Genomic DNA, 19,959 nt, shown 5'->3' on the forward strand with positions numbered 1-19,959 from the left:
ATTGGATGCTGCATTATACGGAGGGAGTTTGAGAAAATCAGGATTGATTACATTTTGATGAAGGGCAAATCAGGGAATTCATTTTAATCTGATTTACAAATCTGGTTAATGACATTATGCTGTGAACTGTCTCACAATTTGCATTGCTTTCTCTGCATAGAAATGTAAGGTGAAATCATCATTCCCTGAATTTACCAAATGAAACATTACATTCAGACAAATCATGTATCTGCTGCTGGTCCATCAGGGTCTCATCTCTGTGGTTTAAAAGTACAGTTAACCCAAAAATGAAGCTCCTCCTATTGTCATTACACACGGGCATGCTGTTATTTATTCTGTGAAAGACAAACATTCTAGTCTGAAGCATCTTTTGTGTTGCACAGAAACATAACAGCATGTCGGTTTGGAATGACGCGAGGGTTAATAAATCAGGTGAGTTTTCATTTTTAGGTGAACTGTCGGTCCATTCAGTCCACATTATTGGCCTATGCAAAAGAAATGATTTTGTTGATCCTGTCCTTCCCATTAATCCCATCACTCTTGTCCGAAGCCCTCAGTTTCCTCGATGGCAAACAGAAGTTTTTCTCGGAGCTGTTCCAGGTTCTTATAAGGTGGCAGATCCAGACGATTAAAGCTGAAATGGTAAGACAAGAGGGACAAATAAGCACTAAAACACTTCTATGAGCAGTTATTCTCTATTGTCTTTCAGATTCAGTCTCACCAGGTGTGACTTCTAGGCAGCCAGGTTTCCTTTCCCACTTTGTCTATGCAGAATTTTTGTGGCCCGTTACTTCCTAAACAACAGGATCATAAAAAAGATGAATTATTTAAACTATTTATACACTTCTAAACACTGAATATGTGCAGTCAAGACAGAACTGAAGTCATATGTAAAGAGCTCAAAGCTGCACGGTGTGAATACTCACTTTATTTTCTACATTTAAACACATTTAAACTGTTCTGTTACCGTATTTAGCTCATACACTGCAAAAGATTTTTTGTCTCGTTTCCAGCCATCAAATTATTGTTTTGTTTTCAGAAAAAAACAAATCAAAATTAGGTGAGTTTTTGCTTAGAACAAGCAATCTGCCAATGGGGTAAGCAAAAAAAAAAATCTCATTTCAAACAGAAAACAAGATTATTTTTCTTACCCCACTGGCAGATTTCAAGCAAAAAAACACTTAAATTTGACTAGTTTTTTACTTTGACAATAATATTTACTTGTCTAGAAAATCCTTCTTTACATATTTTAGTTGGAAACAAGACAAAACAATCCAAGTACGAAAAGCATTTTTTGCAGTGTATGATATTTAGTTTCATCTCCTCTTAAAACAAAGCTCTTTTAAAAAGTGTAAGGCCTTATTTTGTAACCTATTCATGGAGAGTGCCACCAATAAAACTAAAAACTTCAAAAATAAATCAAACTTTTCCTTTCATCAGTTTTGTTAAGCATACTGATCTAAAAGTTGCAAATCATGCAACATGACAAAGAATCATGATAAAATCATAAATTGTGATAATCATGATATTTTTGCCATATCTTCCACCCCACACTGCAAAAAATGCTTTTCTAGCTTAGATTTTTCTCTTGTTTCCAGCCAAAATATCTAAAAATTCTTAAATCAAGAAGGATTTTCTAGACAAGTAAAAATTATTTTCTTGTTTTCAGAAAAAAAAGTTAAAATTAAGTGCATTTTTGCTTGAAACAAGCTAAATAATCAGCCAATGGAGTAAGAAAAATAATCTTGCTTTCTGTTTAAAATAAGATTTTTTTGTTTACCCCATTGGCAGATTATTTTGCTTGTTCTAAGCAAAAACTCACTTCATTTTGACTTGTTTTTTCTGAAAAAAAAAATCTAAGCTAGAAAAGCATTTTTTGCAGTTCACCAACTGTTTGGCCTGTGCTACAAAACTTTCAACCTCTGTAGCACCAGTGCTATGTGCAACAAATTTTAACGTACAGCCCTGGATATTAAAACAGTACCTATCAGCTCTGCAAAGCCTCCAACCGGCAGTCGACATGTTCCTGTGACGAACTGCAGGAGGCGAATTCTCTTTTCATTGTCCATTTCCTTTACGACCTGTTTGACACATAATGAAATATACATAGTACAAACAGTAGCTGTGACGGCATAAAAACACAGAGACCGAGTGAGTGAATTACCTGCCAGAACCAGTGGATTTGCTTGCTGTTTTTGGTATAATGCCGATAAATGGTGTTCTTCTGCCAGTCGTTCAGATCTATTTCCTGCATCCCACACAACATGAGCTGGAGAAAGAAACAACCACACACCATTAACCACCATCTGATAAAGATAACATCAATACACCTAAAACAAATCCAAAATTAACCACATCTGTTTTCTTAGTGATGCCACTAATGTTTGTGTCTGTATAGACGAGGGTTTGTTTAATGACATTGTGTGTCAATTCCTCGCTAAATATACCAAAACGCCCACCTCTAGTTCTTTCTCGTCGAAATAACGCAACCACTCCAGAGGCACAACTTCATTGAAGCCATCCAGGAAGGCTTTAGTTTGTTCCTCCACTCCGCGAGTGAAGCGCCAGTCCGTGAGCAGACTAAAGGAAAAACATGCAATGAGTTTCAAATCACGGTGCGAAAGCAACAGGCTTTTGTAAAAGACAAAAAAAGGTTTAAAAGGTTTTGCGGCTGGTTTCTGCACCGCTAGCAGCACCAGACAGAATTGCAAAAAATAACTAGATAAGAAAAAGCCTGATCAGAAAGTGTGAAAAAGTTAAAAAAATATTATTAAAGTTTTAAATAGTTTTAAAAAGTTGTAAAAGTTTTGGAAATTGTAGAAATTTTATGTTTTTCAGTCTGAAAAAGATTGAAGTTTAAAGTAGTTTTAAAGCTTAAAGCTTTCATGTTTTGATGGATGGATAAATGGATAGATATCATGTTTTATCATGTTGCTAGCATGTTTCTAACTTATTTAACATGTTACTAGCATGTAGCTAGCATGATTAATGAGTTACTAGCATGTTGCTAACATGTTTCTAGCATGATTAACATGTTTCTAGCATGTTTGTAACGTGATTAACATGTCAATAGAGTGTTGCTAGCCTGTTAGCATTATTAACAGGTTGCTAGCATGTTTTTAGCATGATGAGAAAGGCACTAGCATGTTTCTAACATGATTCGCGTGTTGTTAACATGTTTCTAGCATGATTAGCATGTTGTTAACATGCTTATAACATGATTAGCATGTTGTTACCATGTTTCTAACATGATTAGCATGATGTTAGCGTGTTTCAAACAAGATTAGCATGTTGTTAACATGTTTCTAGCATGATTAGCATGTTTCTAACATGATTAGCACGTTATTAACATGTTTCTAGCATGATTAGAATGTCGTTAGCCTGTTTCTAGCCTGATTAGCCTGTTGTTAACATGTTTTTTAGCCTAATTAGCATGTTGTTAGCATGTTTCTAACATGATTAGCATGTTGTTAGCCTGTTTCTAGCATGTTTCTAACATGATTAGCCTGTAACTAACAAGATTAGACTGTTGCTGGCAAGATGTTAGCATTAGTAGCCTGTTGTTAACACGATTAGCCTGTTTCTAACATGTTTCTAACATGATTAGCCTTTTACTAGCATGTAGCTAACATGATTAACAAGTTACTAGCATGTTTCTAGCATGATTAACATGTTACATGCATTGTTAGTATTACTAACATGATTAACAAGTTACTAGCATGATTAACATGCTGTTAACATGTTTCTAGCCTGATTAACATGTTGTTAACATGTTTCTAGCATGATTAGCATGCTATTAGCATGTTACTAGAATGATTATCATGTCGTTAGCCTGTTTCTAACATGTTTCTAACATGATAAGCCTGTTACTAGCATATTGCTAGCATGATTAGAATGTCGCTAGCATGATGTTAATATTAGTAGCCTGTTGTTAACACGATTAGCCTGTTTCTAACATGTTTCTAGCATGTTGTTAGCATGTTTCTAGTCTGATTAGCATGTCACTGACATGATTCTAGTTGCTAGGCTCAGTTAGATATGATCGTTGTTCACTGACGAGCTGCGCACATTCACACTGATAATGAACATGGATTTGCGCAGCTCGTCGGTAAACAACGGCTGTGTGTAGTATATACGGCTCAACGTGAAATCACGCACCTGATGGCATTTACCGCTGATTACAGAACCGGTTTTACTGACAAAACGCGCAAGCATGATCGGCCGATTCGTATCGGTGCATCCCTAATCGTTACTCTAGGAGGAGTAGCAACCAGAAATTTTAGTCTCAGCAAAATAATAACTAAGTTTAAACAGCATTTCAGTAAGCTGGCTTTCTCAAGTCAACTTAATGACTCTTTCAAGCACTCAACAGACTCATACAGTGGGGTTGCATATTAAAATTGAACAGGATGCGTATTCTAACATAAGAAATCTCTAATGAAACAGCTCACTGGATAAAAGGAGTCTGATTAACGCCAGCAATACTGTTGTCTTCTAAACATGGGGCAGCTGTACCTTATATACTCCTCCTTGTTGTCCTGTGTGACCAGCTCATTTTCTCCATCGTTCTTCAGCTGGTGTGTCGTCACCTTGCCCAAAATCTCCATGTCCTGAGCGAAGTACAGCTCCACGCCACACTCTTCTAAATCGTTCTCTCTGTGAACAGACACGTCATCAACAATGTTAACATTAATGCTGTTTATTTATCCTGATAAACTGCTTTTTATATTGTTATTTTGCATAATTTAACTGTATTTTAGAGAGTTGTCTCTTTTTGTTTCTCATTTTGTTTCTTTTCTTTCTCTAGTTTTTTTGGCCTAATACCATCTGCCAAAGGAACTACTAATGAAAACTAGCCTTTGGGCTAATTTGGGTACATTTACATTCACGAATGTTGAAATACAGTCCCTTTTGTGAAATAAATAAACAGCATGAATGTCACAGAACTGTTCTGACGGACGTCCTCATTTGGTCGATGAACGCAGCTGCAGTCTTGATACTCACTTGACCCACATGATGGAGTTGTAAAACTCAGGGTCGATGGACTCCAGGTCTTTCAGGGTGGGTTTCTTGTTAAGCATGCGCTTGTAGAAGGGCAGAGTGAAGCCCGTGTCAATGAACTTCCCGTGATACAGAGCCTGCAAAGAGCCAATCACAGGACAAACGTCATAAAACAAATGAAAGTGAACTTCACTTTGCACTTTTGCATTTTGAGTGTGAATGCAATTTTCGCACCATTTACACTACAAAACAGCACTGGATAGTGCATAAATATGTGCACATATTTACAAAAAAAAATTATAATAGTGTTCATAGATAAATAATTTATAATAACCACTGCAATACTCCAAAAAACAAAAACATGATTTATTTTAATACTTCTGGGAATTTGACTTGTCCTATGATGTCAAATGTGACCTAAATCTTTCTCTTTTTTTTTTTTTGCTAAATATTTGTTAAATGTTTAGAATTCTGATTATTGGTCTTATGATTATTCTTTTATTCTTTTTAATAAATGCAGCTTTTATGAGCTCATGTTAATTCAGAGCACAATGCATATTTTTGTTTTTAAAATTGATTTAAAAAATGCATTCATGAAAAAGTTATGCATCAACTGATAACTAACAGATAACTAATAGTTAATTTCTAATCCTGTCTAACCCTTTTTTAACAATTGTTTTAAAATTGCAAAATTTTACACACATGCTCCAACCAGGGTTTCTACAGATATTAACAAGTGAAATTTAAGACTTTTTAAGACCACCTTTAACCCAACCTCTAATGGAAATACACATTATATTACATAGATATATGTAATATTTCATGTGTTTAATGCAAAAAGAAAACAAAACTTCATTACTGTCATTAATGATATTTATTCCTACAATATACAGTGAACTTTTCATAATAGCAGGCAATATTTCACACACTAAATATCCCCAAATCAATTTATTCTGAAAATCTGGAATCTGAGGGTGCAATAAAAATCAAAATATTAAGAAAATCGCCTATAAAGCTGTCCAAATTATTAGCAATGTATATTACTAATAAAAAGAATAGGTTTAATATATTTCTGGTAGGAAATTTACATGTAACCAAAAATATTTAAGACCAATCGAATCTGAATAAGACTTTTTAAGGCCTTTTATTGGGAAAACACTATTTAGGACATTTTAAGGACCAGCGGTGACCCTGTCCAACTCTACAGAATGAATCTGTTCTCAGTGCTTGAAATACAGAATGACCTCATGACTGGAGGGTGAATTATTGACTATTATGAGCATTCATGTCCTATTAAATGTGTTGTATCAAGCCCATTTTCGAGAGTTATTAGTGCAATTTTGCCATATCGTTGGAACTCATCTTAAAGGTCACCATAAATAAATGTTTGTCATGATAACATAAATGGCTGCAATAACAGTTTAACCTTTAGTAATGAAAACTTTGTCTTATAAATGGTGCATTACTATTAGTGACCTGTTAGATAACACTAAAGAGACTGAACAAATCAAAAACAATGATTTCTGACTGCTTCTGTATAAAATATCTGTATAAAAAAACATGTTGGTGATTGTATCCTTCAATCGTAATGTTAAAATCATGAAATGTTCATAAATATGTGTAAACTCAGACCTTCCCAGAAACTCTCCTCTGAAGAGTTAAGAAATCATGAATTTTATTATAAATATAGCACTAGGTTTATCTAGACTCCGGGTGTACACATAAAAACATTGAACACTTAAATGCACATTTGAGTTACATTATCTAACACTCCAGTTTTGCTTTATCTTACATTATCTTATCTTTTCTATATACAGACTTCAAAAACACACAGAAATGTGATTATATTGTAAAGGGACGGCTAACTGTTTAATGTAACAGCACAGAGCTGTGGGAATGATCTCCAAAAATAACACAGACACTCTGAGTCAGACAGTCTGTTCAGAACAAGCACAAAATAGGAGAAACACAAGGGCTGAGAAAAATGTAAGACACAGCTAAATTTATTGCAGAGTGAAACTAAAGTCTAAAGGCGTTCTCACCATGGCAATGAAGCGTCCGATGAAGCGGAAGTAGGTGAGGTGGTCGGGGTTGATGGAAGAAGCAGGGTTAATCTGCAGACAGTAGTTGTTTTTACCGGCATACTCGAACAGACAGTACATGGGGTTCAACACCTCGTGAGACAGCAGGAAAAACCACTCCCTACAGACAGAAATACAAAATATAACATCAGTAACATAACATAATACAAGCTAAAGATGACTGTACAAACACTACTTAAATATCCCCATATCACTGAGACAAACTGTGTTGGCACATTTCACAGAAATAAAGATAGTTTGGGGAATTCTTTGAACGCTTATAAATTTCAACAGATGTCTTCAGTAAAGAAAACATTTAATTGTTTGAGGCCTGACAGGAGCCTTGCACAAAGCGTTTCTTTATAAAAGAAACAACTACTTGTGAGAGTAGTTGAAAAGTCACATAACTTGTTAACAATGGCAAAAGAAATACAAATTCAGAAACATTTAATTCACATTGTCATAACTTTTTTATCCTAACAGAATTTTATAACAGCAGTAATGTCATTAAATCTCTGAAATAGATTCCAGGTGCATCCTAGGAAGCGTTTAAAACACTGTATTGTTTAAAAAGCACAGAATCAATGTACACTGGACACATTTTGGCTCATTATCCTTTACTATTCACTCCAACTCATTCACTAAGAAAAAAAAATGTTTTTACAAATGTCGGTTTTGTAAAGAAAATGGTAAGCAGGCACAATCATTCTCTGAGCCACTTGTGAGGGACACAGAGATATTCATAAGTCCTTAACCTCGAGTCCAAGTCAAGTCTGAAGTCTTTGTCACTGGAGTCTAATGCCGAGTTCAGACTGTATGATTTTAGCCCCAATTTTGACAGGTTTTGAAAAATCGCCGACAAATGCCGAAATCACAGGCAAATCGGTGCTCGTTCACGCGAGTGACTATCACACAGTGTGAACTATTAAAGACGCTATCTGAGAGAATCGCCGACACCCGTGAGATATTTGGCATGCTAAATATCTGGACCTGCCGGCGATTCAAAATCATGCCGTGTGAAAGGTGATCTAACTGAAAATAACATCGGCGATTACCTACAGCCAATGAGACAGCAACATCCAGGCCAGTGGGAAGTTGGGGGAGGAGTTACGAAGGTATAGACCACAATATCAACAAGCATAGTTTCGGCTTCTTTTCGCTGCAAATGAGTGCACGTGCAATTTGTAAGACAAGCTTCTTGCGGGCTAACAATTTTTTATAATAATTTATAAAAGTTGTCGGCGATTCTTCCTATTGTAAAGTCATGCAGTATGAAACCCCCTGTCGCCGATCCATCCTGCAGTGTGAACACAGCAGCGACGGAATGCTACCCCAGATAGTCATGCAGTGTGAAAAGATCTGTGACACGATTGCTTTGAAAATCGTGCAGTCTGAACTCAGCACAAGTCAAGTCTCGAGTCTTTGGTCACAAGTCCAAGTCAAGTCTTAAGTCTTTAACCTGGAGTCCGAGTCAAGTCGAGTCTTTAACCTGGAGTCCGAGTCAAGTCTTGAGTCTTTAACCTGGAGTCCGAGTCAAGTCTTGAGTCTTTAACCTGGAGTCCGAGTCAAGTCGAGTCTTTAACCTGGAGTCAGAGTCAAGTCTTGAGTCTTTAACCTGGAGTCAGAGTCAAGTCGAGTCTTTAACCTGGAGTCAGAGTCAAGTCTCGAGTCTTTAACCTGGAGTCCGAGTCAAGTCTTGAGTCTTTAACCTGGAGTCTGAGTCAAGTCGAGTCTTTAACCTGGAGTCCGAGTCAAGTCGAGTCTTTAACCTGGAGTCAGAGTCAAGTCGAGTCTTTAACCTGGAGTCCGAGTCAAGTCGAGTCTTTAACCTGGAGTCCGAGTCAAGTCTTGAGTCTTTAACCTGGAGTCTGAGTCAAGTCGAGTCTTTAACCTGGAGTCAGAGTCAAGTCGAGTCTTTAACCTGGAGTCAGAGTCAAGTGGAGTCTTTAACCTGGAGTCCGAGTCAAGTCTTGAGTCTTTAACCTGGAGTCCGAGTCAAGTCTTGAGTCTTTCACCTGGAGTCCGAGTCAAGTCTTGAGTCTTAAACCTGGAGTCTGAGTCAAGTCGAGTCTTTAACCTGGAGTCAGAGTCAAGTCGAGTCTTTAACCTAGAGTCCGAGTCAAGTCTTGATTCTTTAACCTGGAGTCCGAGTCAAGTCTTGATTCTTTAACCTGGAGTCCGAGTCAAGTCGAGTCTTTAACCTAGAGTCCGAGTTAAGTCGAGTCTTTAACCTGGAGTCAGAGTCAAGTCTTGAGTGTTTAACTTGGAGTCAGAGTCAAGTCGAGTCTTTAACCTGGAGTCCGAGTCAAGTCTTGAGTCTTTAACCTGGAGTCCGAGTCAAGTCTTGAGTCTTTAACCTGGAGTCCGAGTCAAGTCTTGAGTCTTTAACCTAGAGTCCGAGTCAAGTCTTGAGTCTTTCACCTGGAGTCCGAGTCAAGTCTTGAGTCTTTAACCTGGAGTCTGAGTCAAGTCGAGTCTTTAACCTGGAGTCAGAGTCAAGTCGAGTCTTTAACCTGGAGTCCGAGTCAAATCTTGAGTCTTTAACCTGGAGTCCGAGTCAAGTCTTGATTCTTTAACCTGGAGTCCGAGTCAAGTCGAGTCTTTAACCTGGAGTCAGAGTCAAGTCTTGAGTCTTTAACCTGTAGTCCGAGTCAAGTCTGGAGTCTTTAACCTGGAGTCCGAGTCAAGTCGAGACTTTAACCTGGAGTCCGAGTCAAGTCTTGAGTCTTTAACCTGGAGTCTGAGTCAAGTCGAGACTTTAACCTGGAGTCCGAGTCAAGTCTTGAGTCTTTAACCTGGAGTCCGAGTCAAGTCTTGAGTCTTTAACCTGGAGTCCGAGTCAAGTCTTGAGTCTTTAACCTGGAGTCCGAGTCAAGTCTTGAGTCTTTAACCTGGAGTCCGAGTCAAGTCGAGTCTTTAACTTGGAGTCCGAGTCAAGTCTTGAGTCTTTAACTTGGAGTCCGAGTCAAGTCTTGAGTCTTTAACCTGGAGTCCGAGTCAAGTCTTGAGTCTTTAACCTGGAGTCCGAGTCAAGTCGAGTCTTTAACTTGGAGTCCGAGTCAAGTCGAGTCTTTAACCTGGAGTCCGAGTCAAGTCTTGAGTCTTTAACCTGGAGTCCGAGTCAAGCCTTGAGTCTTTGGTCACAAGTCCAAGTCAAGTCTCAAGTCTTTAACTTGGAGTCCGAGTCAAGTCGAGTCTTTAACCTGGAGTCCGAGTAAAGTCTGGAGTCTTTAACCTGAAGTCCGAGTCAAGTCTGAAGTTAAGTTTTTAACTTGGAGTCAGAGTCGAGTCTCAAGTAATTTAATGGCTTGCTAAAAAAAAAATCCCATTCAGAATCCTCATGTATATCATGATCAGGATAGATGCCGGGGTGCGGATGCGGTCAGCATTTTTAATATCAGTTATATAAGTATCTAAGGATAAAAGACTCAAGTTGCTTTTAAAATATATACTCGAGTCCTTTTCATTGAGTCGAGTCAACTCTGGAGTCATCTCAGATCAAGTCTGAAATCAAGTCTGAAGTAAAACAAATTTACAATAAAACACACATATAATAATAAAGGGAACATTTAGTAAAATAAAACAAAAAAAGGAATCAAAACTATTATTAATAATTTTTTAAAAATGAAAGCGCATGGAGCTGAAAGGGCTCAAATAAAGCATGTTTGGCTTTAGATTTTGTTTTGACGCGCTGATTACGGCTCAGGATCCAGATAGATGCCGGGGTGTGGATGCGGTCAGCCTTTTTTTCAATATCAGTTATATAAGTATTTAAGGATAAAAGACTCGAGTTGCTATTTAAAAATTCTGGAGTATTTTCCTCGAGTTGAGTCAACTCTGGAGTCATTTCAGGTCGAGTCTGAAGTCAAGTCTGAAGTCTATAAAAATGCGACTCGAGTGCCCATCTCTGAAGGGATGCTAACAAAACCACACACAAAAAAAAAAAAAAAAATTTTTACAATAAAACATATAATAATAAAGGGAACATTTATTAGAATAAAACTAAAAAAAGGAATCAAAACAATTATTCCAAAGTAACCATTATTCAAAATGTAAAACAATTTAATGGACAGGGTTCACATCTACTATATAAGAATGAAAGAATTTCCCAGATAAGAAAATACCAAAGTTTCAGCTTACTGGGCATGTAAAATAAAAACAGTGCAGGTGCCACATAAAGTGATGAAGATGAAGACAGGTTCAACAGCACGAACACACACACATCAAATCATAAGAAGTACAACAGAACCCAAGCCCAAGGATTAGGGGCAAAAAGGGGGACCATGATTGGGGGATGGGGGTGGTTTGGTCACACCACAGGACGACGCAGACACCTCCAGACATCCCGTCCGTGGTTCTACCCTGTGGTAGAACAGCATGACGTAACCTACCATAGGGTAAAACCACTGACAGGACACAGGAGACAGACACAGACACAGGAAGACAACTATGAGGTCCAGACACCAACGAGCAAAGGTACACCACAGCCTCCCCGAAACAAGAAACACTCAGCACACAAGCAGGAACATGAGGATGACGAAGAGCGAGACGTCACAGGTGCTCATAATGAACTTGCCTGGCTATTCCTCCGTAATCCAGTCCCTCCTCGCCTCTCATGATGATGTAGAGCCTCCGGCGGAGGTCATACGGCTTCATGTTCATGATCTGAGAGGAAACGTGGTGGCATTGTCATTATAAAGGTTTTTTCTTCTTTTTTTAACAAAAAAGCTTTACCTTAGGAGGTAAAAATAAGGCCCGTTCACACCAAGAACGATAACTACAAAGATAACTTTAACTACAACTATATTAGCATCCAGACTAAAGGCAAAATTGTCCAACTGACTTTTGAAAATGTGTATGATACAATTCAAACACATTTAATTGACCATATGCATGGATTACGTCCTTGTTTTAGACAAGCCAGCTCAGTCATTTCCAGTCAAACTGTACTGTGCCGTAATAGGACTGTCCTTTGCTCGTTTTCTCTACATAATTCATTCACAATCGAAGAAAAGTTTAGTTTGTCTAAGAGGACCAAACGTCCATGTATACCGTTTCGAGAATGACAAACACCAGTTTGGCTAAAGTAATCAGCTAAATATGTGCGAGTCATTGATTGATGGTAATAACCGGACGGAACACCTGACAAGCTGATGTCAAAAAAAGCTGTGCATTTAATGATTCAGACTAAATTCAAAGTAACAAAACTACAGCAGTAACAAGTTTGTGTTAATATAGGCTATTTATTATAATTTTTTTTAGGTTTAACATAAAACTTAAAATAATTAAATTCTTTTCAGTGTGTATTTTGGCTTAAAAGCATGATGATTTAAGAATGTATATAAAAAGCACGAGTACAGCATATATATGTATATAGCGATTACAAATTATGCGTAGACCCACTTCTCTAGGCCACTGTATACAAGTATTTAAATTTTGTGTCCGAGCTTATTTTATTTTAATGACTTTCTGCACTTGCTATACTATATACTTCAGTGTGGTAAAAGTACTAAGATTTGCTATACTAGTCATTTTATAATAAATCGAAAAGCAAGACTTAAAAAAACTGAAAAAGGCAGCAGCCAATGATTGATCCTCTGCTGCCATCTTCTGGTTATATGGGTAATTTCATGTCATTTTCATCTTAAAAAGACGTTGTTTTCAGTGAAAAGACATTTTTCCATATCCTCTGTATGAATGAAAAGTGAATCTTTGAAGTTAATTTTATTGCACAGCTGTAGAGATGAAAAATAATAAAGGCTTTAAAATATTACAAGATTTTAAAAATGTTTACCAGGCTTGGCATTTAAATTATAAGTTATTAAATAATATGAAACTGAATGTTCATGCCGCTATCATTATTTACAATGTTGCAATTATTATTTTTTCTCAGTTTCTGATAAGGACGAGGCAGCAGAGGAGTCTCAAGGGTGTCCACCTATATACAGCACATATAAAATGAGCTTCAGCTGAAGTTTACAAGCTGGCTTATCATTATTCGGAAGTTCTAAAGAACGCTCCGTTATCATTCCTGGTGTGAACTGGCCTTAAACAGATACTCACCTGTTGAAATGAGTCCTCAAACAGAGTCTGTCGGGATACGGAGATCTTCACATGACTGGGCAGCGCGTTGGACTAAAGTAAAGAGTAAAAAAACATTAATTTGCTGATGTTAAATGACACAAAATGCACTAGAGCTCAAGACTTCTGAACAACTCACATGACACAAGAAGCGGAACTGGTGATATTTCCACCTGAAGCTGCGGTCGTATGCACCCGGGGAGCCACCTTGCCGTGAGCTGAACAGGAAGACAGGGAACATGAAGACGAAGCGTTACGAGAGCATACTGATGTCATTTATTCCAGGAGTGTGGCGCTTCAGACGCCGGTGCTGACGTCAGATCAGTGGACATGAGCAATGCAAACTGGACAAACTTTACAAATGGCAGAAAAAAGTCAGCCATGACACAACTTCCATAAACAGATCAAAGTGACGCATGGCTTGAAGGCAGAGTGCGTGATTCCGTTTCGGGAAAGGATTGTAATTTAAAAGGTTGTCTCGACAGTTCACTCCACTTTAAAAAGAGGGAAACTCTGAGGAATGAGACATTTAAGACAACAAAAAGATGTATGAAAGAAACAAAGAAGATACTGAGAGAGAAAAAGGAAAAAAAGAACACTAATATTCTGTGTGAGGATATACAAATGATACATTGTTCAGTGTTCTTGAAAAAGTCTCTTGTGCTCACAGTAAAAACAGTAATACTGTGATTCAAAAAAGTGTAAAATGCCATTTACTTCTGCGATTAAAGCTAAATTGCCATTGCACCACTACTTCAGTCTTTAGTGTGACATGATCCTTTAGAAATCATTCTAACATTTATGATTATGTTGAAAACCGTTATTGCTGCGTAACATTTTGTGGATACCAATTGGGATAAGACACAAATAGAAAGGAAAAATACTTTTATTCGGCAAAGATTAAAAGTGTCAATTATTGTGCTATCAAGCATTTTTTTTTTTTTTTTGTTAACAACTGTTTATTGAATTTTCTTCAAATAACAGTAATATAAAGCAAAAATCAATTGTGCAAATTAAGAACCCACCCCACCCCATCCCACCCCTGGTAGACTTTAAACAAAACAAAACAAAACAGACAACAACAACCACCAAAAAAAAGAAAATTTTTTACAACGATTTTAGAAAGGATGACACAACAATGCTATCAGGCATTTTTAATAACTGAGCACAAATAATAATTGTGACCTTGGACCAAAAAACTATTTTGTACTTATGGTTTGGCCGAGATGCACTATTTGAAAATCTGAAATCTGAGGGTGCAAAATACTACAAGAGATATAAAATATTGAGAAAATTGCCTAAATGAAGTTCTTTGCAATGCATATTGCTAATAAAAAATTAAGTTTTAATATATTTGCTGCATAACATTTTGTGGATACCAATTGGGATAAGACAAAAAAAAAAGGAAAAATACTTTTATTCAGCAAAGATTAAAGTGATTAAAAGTGTCAATTATTGTGCTACAAAAGATATAAAATCTCATGAAAGCATTTTTAATAACTGAGAACAAATAATAATTGTGACCTTGGACCACAAAACCATAATTTTGTATGTATGGTTTGCTAGGACAGGACAATATTTGGCCGAGATGACCTATTTGAAAATCTGAAATCTGAGGGTGCAAAATTTTATTAAAAATATAAAATATTAAGAAAATCGCCTTTAAAATTGTCCAAATGAAGTTCTTTGCGATGCATATTGCTAATCAAAAATTATTTTTTAATATATTTGCTCCATAACATTTTGTGGATACCAATTGGGATAAGACAAAAAAGAAAGGAAATTTACTTTTATTGAGCAAAGATGTATTAAACTGATTAAAAGTGTCAATTATTGTGCTTTCAGGCATTTTTAATAAGTGAGCACAAATTATAATTTTGCACGTATGGTTTGCTAGGACAGGACAATATTTGGCCGAGATGCACTATTTTAAAATCTGAAATCTGTGCAAAAAAAAAAAATATATATATATATTTTAAAATTGCCTTTAAAAAGGTCTAAATGAAGTTCTTTGCAATGCATATTACTAATCAAAAATTGCATTTTAATATATTTACAGTAGGATATTTACAAAATATCTTTTGTCTTTATTTAATATCCTAATGATTTTTGGCATAAAAGAAAAATCATAATTTTGACCCATACAGTGTATTTTTGGCTATTGCTACAAATATACCTGTGCTCCGTAAGACTCACATATTGAGCAGCAAATCAACATATTAAAATGATTTTTGAAGGTTCATGTGACACTAAAGACTGAAGTAAGGATCACAGCAAACAATTACATTTTAAAATATTTTAAAATACAATGCAGTTATTTTAAATTATAATAATATTGCACAATATAACTGATATTACTATATATTTGATCAAATAAATGCAGTAATGTGCAAAAGAGGTGTTCAAAAACACCTAAAATCGAAATGATTCCAAACTGGGAATAAATATTTTATACATGCATTTTAAACTTTCTCATGTGTCATACACCTACACTGCTGTCTAGATACTGAAAAACCCTTGTAAGCGGGTCTGAAGCTTTCACAAACGGAAGAACTGGACCGTATCTGTCTGTCTCTGTGCCGCAGTGAACGAACAATCAGAACATGCAATCTGAGCTACAGCGTGTGTGATGTTTACCCTGACTCAAAGCCTGGCCGAGGATCTTTAAAGGTGGTGGTGCGAGAATTGTGGTCCACAAAGTATCGCACCCCCTCTGCCGTGTACTTCATCTCCCAGCCGGGCGGCAGGGGCGGCTCCTGGATCATCCTGCAAATGGAGGAGGGCAGTGAGAGCAGCGCACCCTGCTGGACGCTTAACACTATATAACATGACGTTTTCAGTAACATCTAAAACGCAATGAACAAAAACAATGCCAAAATGAAAAATGAGCAAACAAAGAATGTTTTGCAGCTTAAGTGGATGAGCTTGATAATGCGGGGTATTCATTTTGGTTGAACCAATGCATCTAGCTTAAAAATAACAGCTTTTAAAAAGTGTGTGGAAAAAAAAAACACCCTCTTAGAGAGGAAGAGGGCCTTCGGCTGACTAAAGCTGTTAAGCGCAGTTCAGTTATGTGATGTTTGCGCAAATCTGACGTCAGAAAACAAATGTATTCTTGTGGATATCCAGTGGCTAGATTCTAACTTCCTCAGAAGCGCTTATTTTGACAGCAAACAGGACTTGGTTTCCAAGTGGGCGGTGAAACGCGTGTTTTGGGGTAGCAGGCCCATCAGCCAATCAGATTACAACTGCCAATTTTAGCCAACTCTTGCCCACTTTTACGTCAAGTTGCACTGCAGCTGTTTTTGGCAAGTTACATGGCATGACATTATCCAGCGGCAGTTGAAAATACAATTAAATATTGGAGATACGTCATGTGTGCCAGATGAAAAACGCTGCTCGACTCAAGCCACGTAGCACTGCTTTAAGGTTGTTCGCTGTATTTTCTTTAGTTACTATATTTTCCAAAAAGTAACTCAACTTTCAAAGTAGCTTTCCCAACAAAGCACACAGATCATTTGCTATGGATGTGACCGCTTGGGTCATGTGACTGGAGGACTTGATTACCCTTGGGTTCGAGGGTCCTCCCACTGCGTTGTTCGTGTGTTGTGATTGACATAGTACACTCTTCCGTTGTCCTGACGTTTCTCTGAAGAAAAGATAAACAAGTTTCAGAATACACATTATTAAGCAGAATGGTCAGAAATGTATTTTAAGCTAAACAGGGTAACGCATTTTTTTACCGCATTTACTGCATTTATTTTCACCTTTGTTAATGTTGTTTGTTCATGTTCTATTACTACTATTAACAGGTACATCTTTAGAGTTTAAATGTAGAAATTAACAGACAAAATTTGATAAATGCTTTGAGAAACACATGTACAAATGTACACTGCACACACTGCAAAAAACACTTTTCTTTTTGTCTTGTTTTTAGCCAAAATATATACAAATTCTTAAATCAAGAAACATTTTCTAGACGGGTAAAAAAATAAAGTGCGTTTTCGCTTGAAACAAGCTAAATAATCTGCCAATGGGCTAAGAAAAATAATCTTGTTTTCTGTTTTGTTTTTGTTTTTTGCTTGTTCTCACAGACAGAAAACACTATATTTAAAAAAAAAGTTAAAATGTATAAAAATCAAGCAAATTATATATGAACAAATCCCTTTGTAGAAACGTTCAGGATATAGACAAAAATAAAAATGTAAAGTTTGGTGTGTGTAAGTGCTGCTGAAGTGGAGATTTATGGCTCAGTCTAGGAGAAAAAAACTCATTTTGAGAAAACGGCCTTTAAAAATATGTATTGTAATTGAAATCTATTGACACAAATAGATAAAGTGCTATAAATGAAACACTTAACAGTCTATTTTAAATGTTTTCTTTCTACTAGCCTGAAAAAAAAAAACACTTTATGAAAAACCAAAAAGCCTAAAATCTCAAACTTGACAGCTGCATGAAAAAACTGTCTCCCCTTAAGAATTTTTAAATATTTTGGCAGGAAACAAGACTTTTTTGCAGTGTAGTTAACGAATTTTAACAGGTTTTACCCTAAGTTGTTATAGTTATAGCCCAAAAGTGTTATGCAATAAATACGCATACATTAAACTTTATTTGTAAACCCTGTTGTTTCTAGATAAATGCACAGCATTGCTGTTATTGGGTGCTACTTTTTAGAGTTTTCAGCGTTCAAATTAAACCCGTCATTAAAGGAACGGCTCACCCAAAAATTCAATCGCTGTCAATATTTACCTTATTACTATTTGACAAATTTAAGTTGGTTTTCACTGACTCTTCCCTATTTTGATGTAAAAAAATATAACATTTAAAATCGCAACGATCGGCCTTATTGGTAAATGTTACGATTGGTAAAACTGATCCTCTTCTTTTTTCTCTTTTGTCAAATCTGACAGCGCTGACTGAAAACTGCTCCAACATGCATTCTCAAAATTCACTTTTCAACTTTTCAATTGGTTTTAAAAGATGAAAGAAACCCAAACAATTGAAAAAGAAAAGAGAAAATCTGCTGGCCAATTGGTTTTCCACAGAGAAAGACGCAGCCCTATGCATGAAACCCCCTCACCCCCTCATTCACTCGACGACTAACATCTTGTTTTCATTAAGAGTCGTTTGTGGAGCACACAGTAGCCCTCACATTACTGCTCACACAACACTCTCTCTTTCTTCCCCCCCCCCCTTTTAACCCTCTCATCGCAGAGATTTCCCAGCTCCATTTCGCAATGTTATGTTGCTGAACTTAATGTACTGTACAACTCAAGAAAGAAAACACTGACGCAGCTTTACCTGATTTAAATCTGAATTATTCTTAACCAATATTTGTTTTTATATTATACTGATAGATACACATTTTTAATTTTAAGTGTCATTAAGGTGTGATATAAATTAGTTGACAATATAAACATAAGCTGCAATAGTTAATACGCAAACACATTTGATTAACACACCCTGCTATCATGTCTTGCGTATCACTTCACAGTCACAACACTGCGAAAAATGCTTTTCTTACTTTGATTTTTTTGTCTTGTTTCTAGCCAAAATATCTAAAAATTCTCAAATCAAGAAGTAAAAATTATTGTCTTGTTTTCAGAAAACAGAAGTAAAATAATCTGCCAATGGGGGTAAGAAAAATAATCTGATTTCAAGCAGACGACTAGATTATTTTGCTTACCCCATTGGCATATTTTGCTTGTTTCACTTAATTTTTACTTATTTTTTCTGAAAACAATACTTGTCTAGAAAATCCTTCTTGATTTAAGAATATTCTGATATTTTGGCCGGAAACAAGACAAAAAATCAAAGTAAGAAAAGCATTTTTTGTCGTGAAGCAATACATTTATCTCCAAACAATATTTCGTTTGTATATACAATTCTCTCTCTGCTTCACTTTGTGGTCCTGATCACTCCATTTAGAGATTTTTTTCCCCTTACTATTACATGTTACTATTAATTATCGCTACTTTGAGACTCTGTTTTGGCTTCCTGTTCAATGGTGCTGCTGGGTGCCACCAAAATCTACTAAAGTTTATGACTTTTTCAGCCAACTTTGGCCTAACTCCGATTATAGGCCTCCCTCCACTCCTGAACTCGGTGAGCTCACAAAAGACACCTGACCTGAAGATAAAGCTTGAAGGAGGACTTACCCCAGCCTGGAGGAAGAGCCCCGAGCGGGTCATTCTCCACCGGACCTCCAGACGACTGTGAGAGACAAACAGAGACACACACAGACTGTAGTTAGAACCTTTCCCCTCACAGCAGAACCCACAGAAACGTGTTCAAATAAACTACCGACCCAAAAAACAGCGGGAACGTACAAAATACAGCTGCCGGTGGGCTTCCACCTACAGCTGCACTGCAATAAACCCTGTGGATGTTTCTGGAAGGATCAGAGTTTGCCTCCCGCTCTCAGAACAGAGACTGACGGAGGTGTTCGAGTGCCTAGCCAGCGTCGTCCAAATACTACATGCCTGCCACGGGCAGAAAAAGACACACACACTGACACACATATGCATGCAGTGTTCCAATGATCTCACTGGCTGCTAGAAAGCCCCACCCTGTCTCCATCCGCCCAATCCCGACCCCACCCATGCCTCCGTCCTCTTCTAGCGGAGCTGTGAAAGTACACAGGGAGGCGCGATGTCTGAGCGGACTGAAGCGAACATTCATGAGCGCTCCAGATGGCCCAGCCCCCCACCGGACAAAAGCACCTTTATTCACCCACCATGGCTGTGTTTACTCTGTGCGCACGTGTGTGTGTGTGTGTGTGTGTGTTAGTGCACGG

The 19,959-nt window shown here is 37.1% G+C and overlaps 1 protein-coding gene across 1 annotated transcript in view; it reads right to left on the reverse strand.

Annotated features, from left to right (window-relative positions):
* Window positions 1–6: 6 nt before the first annotated feature.
* LOC141302101 (NEDD4-like E3 ubiquitin-protein ligase WWP2) overlaps window positions 7–19,959 on the reverse strand; it is a 33,348-nt gene continuing 13,395 nt past the window's right edge. The window contains exons 2-15 of the mRNA XM_073832294.1: window positions 19,322–19,376; window positions 16,731–16,812; window positions 15,801–15,929; window positions 13,303–13,381; window positions 13,146–13,217; window positions 11,659–11,747; window positions 7,044–7,203; window positions 5,005–5,138; window positions 4,516–4,656; window positions 2,460–2,580; window positions 2,165–2,269; window positions 1,985–2,081; window positions 722–794; window positions 7–634 (exon numbers count right to left, since the gene is read on the reverse strand). Of these exons, the coding sequence (XP_073688395.1) occupies window positions 535–634; window positions 722–794; window positions 1,985–2,081; window positions 2,165–2,269; window positions 2,460–2,580; window positions 4,516–4,656; window positions 5,005–5,138; window positions 7,044–7,203; window positions 11,659–11,747; window positions 13,146–13,217; window positions 13,303–13,381; window positions 15,801–15,929; window positions 16,731–16,812; window positions 19,322–19,376 (1,437 nt within the window). The 3' untranslated portion in view covers window positions 7–534. The remainder of the gene's footprint in view (window positions 635–721; window positions 795–1,984; window positions 2,082–2,164; window positions 2,270–2,459; window positions 2,581–4,515; window positions 4,657–5,004; window positions 5,139–7,043; window positions 7,204–11,658; window positions 11,748–13,145; window positions 13,218–13,302; window positions 13,382–15,800; window positions 15,930–16,730; window positions 16,813–19,321; window positions 19,377–19,959) is intronic.

Source organism: Garra rufa, chromosome 25, assembly GCF_049309525.1.
Source record: "Garra rufa chromosome 25, GarRuf1.0, whole genome shotgun sequence".
Classification (NCBI taxonomy): domain Eukaryota; kingdom Metazoa; phylum Chordata; class Actinopteri; order Cypriniformes; family Cyprinidae; genus Garra; species Garra rufa.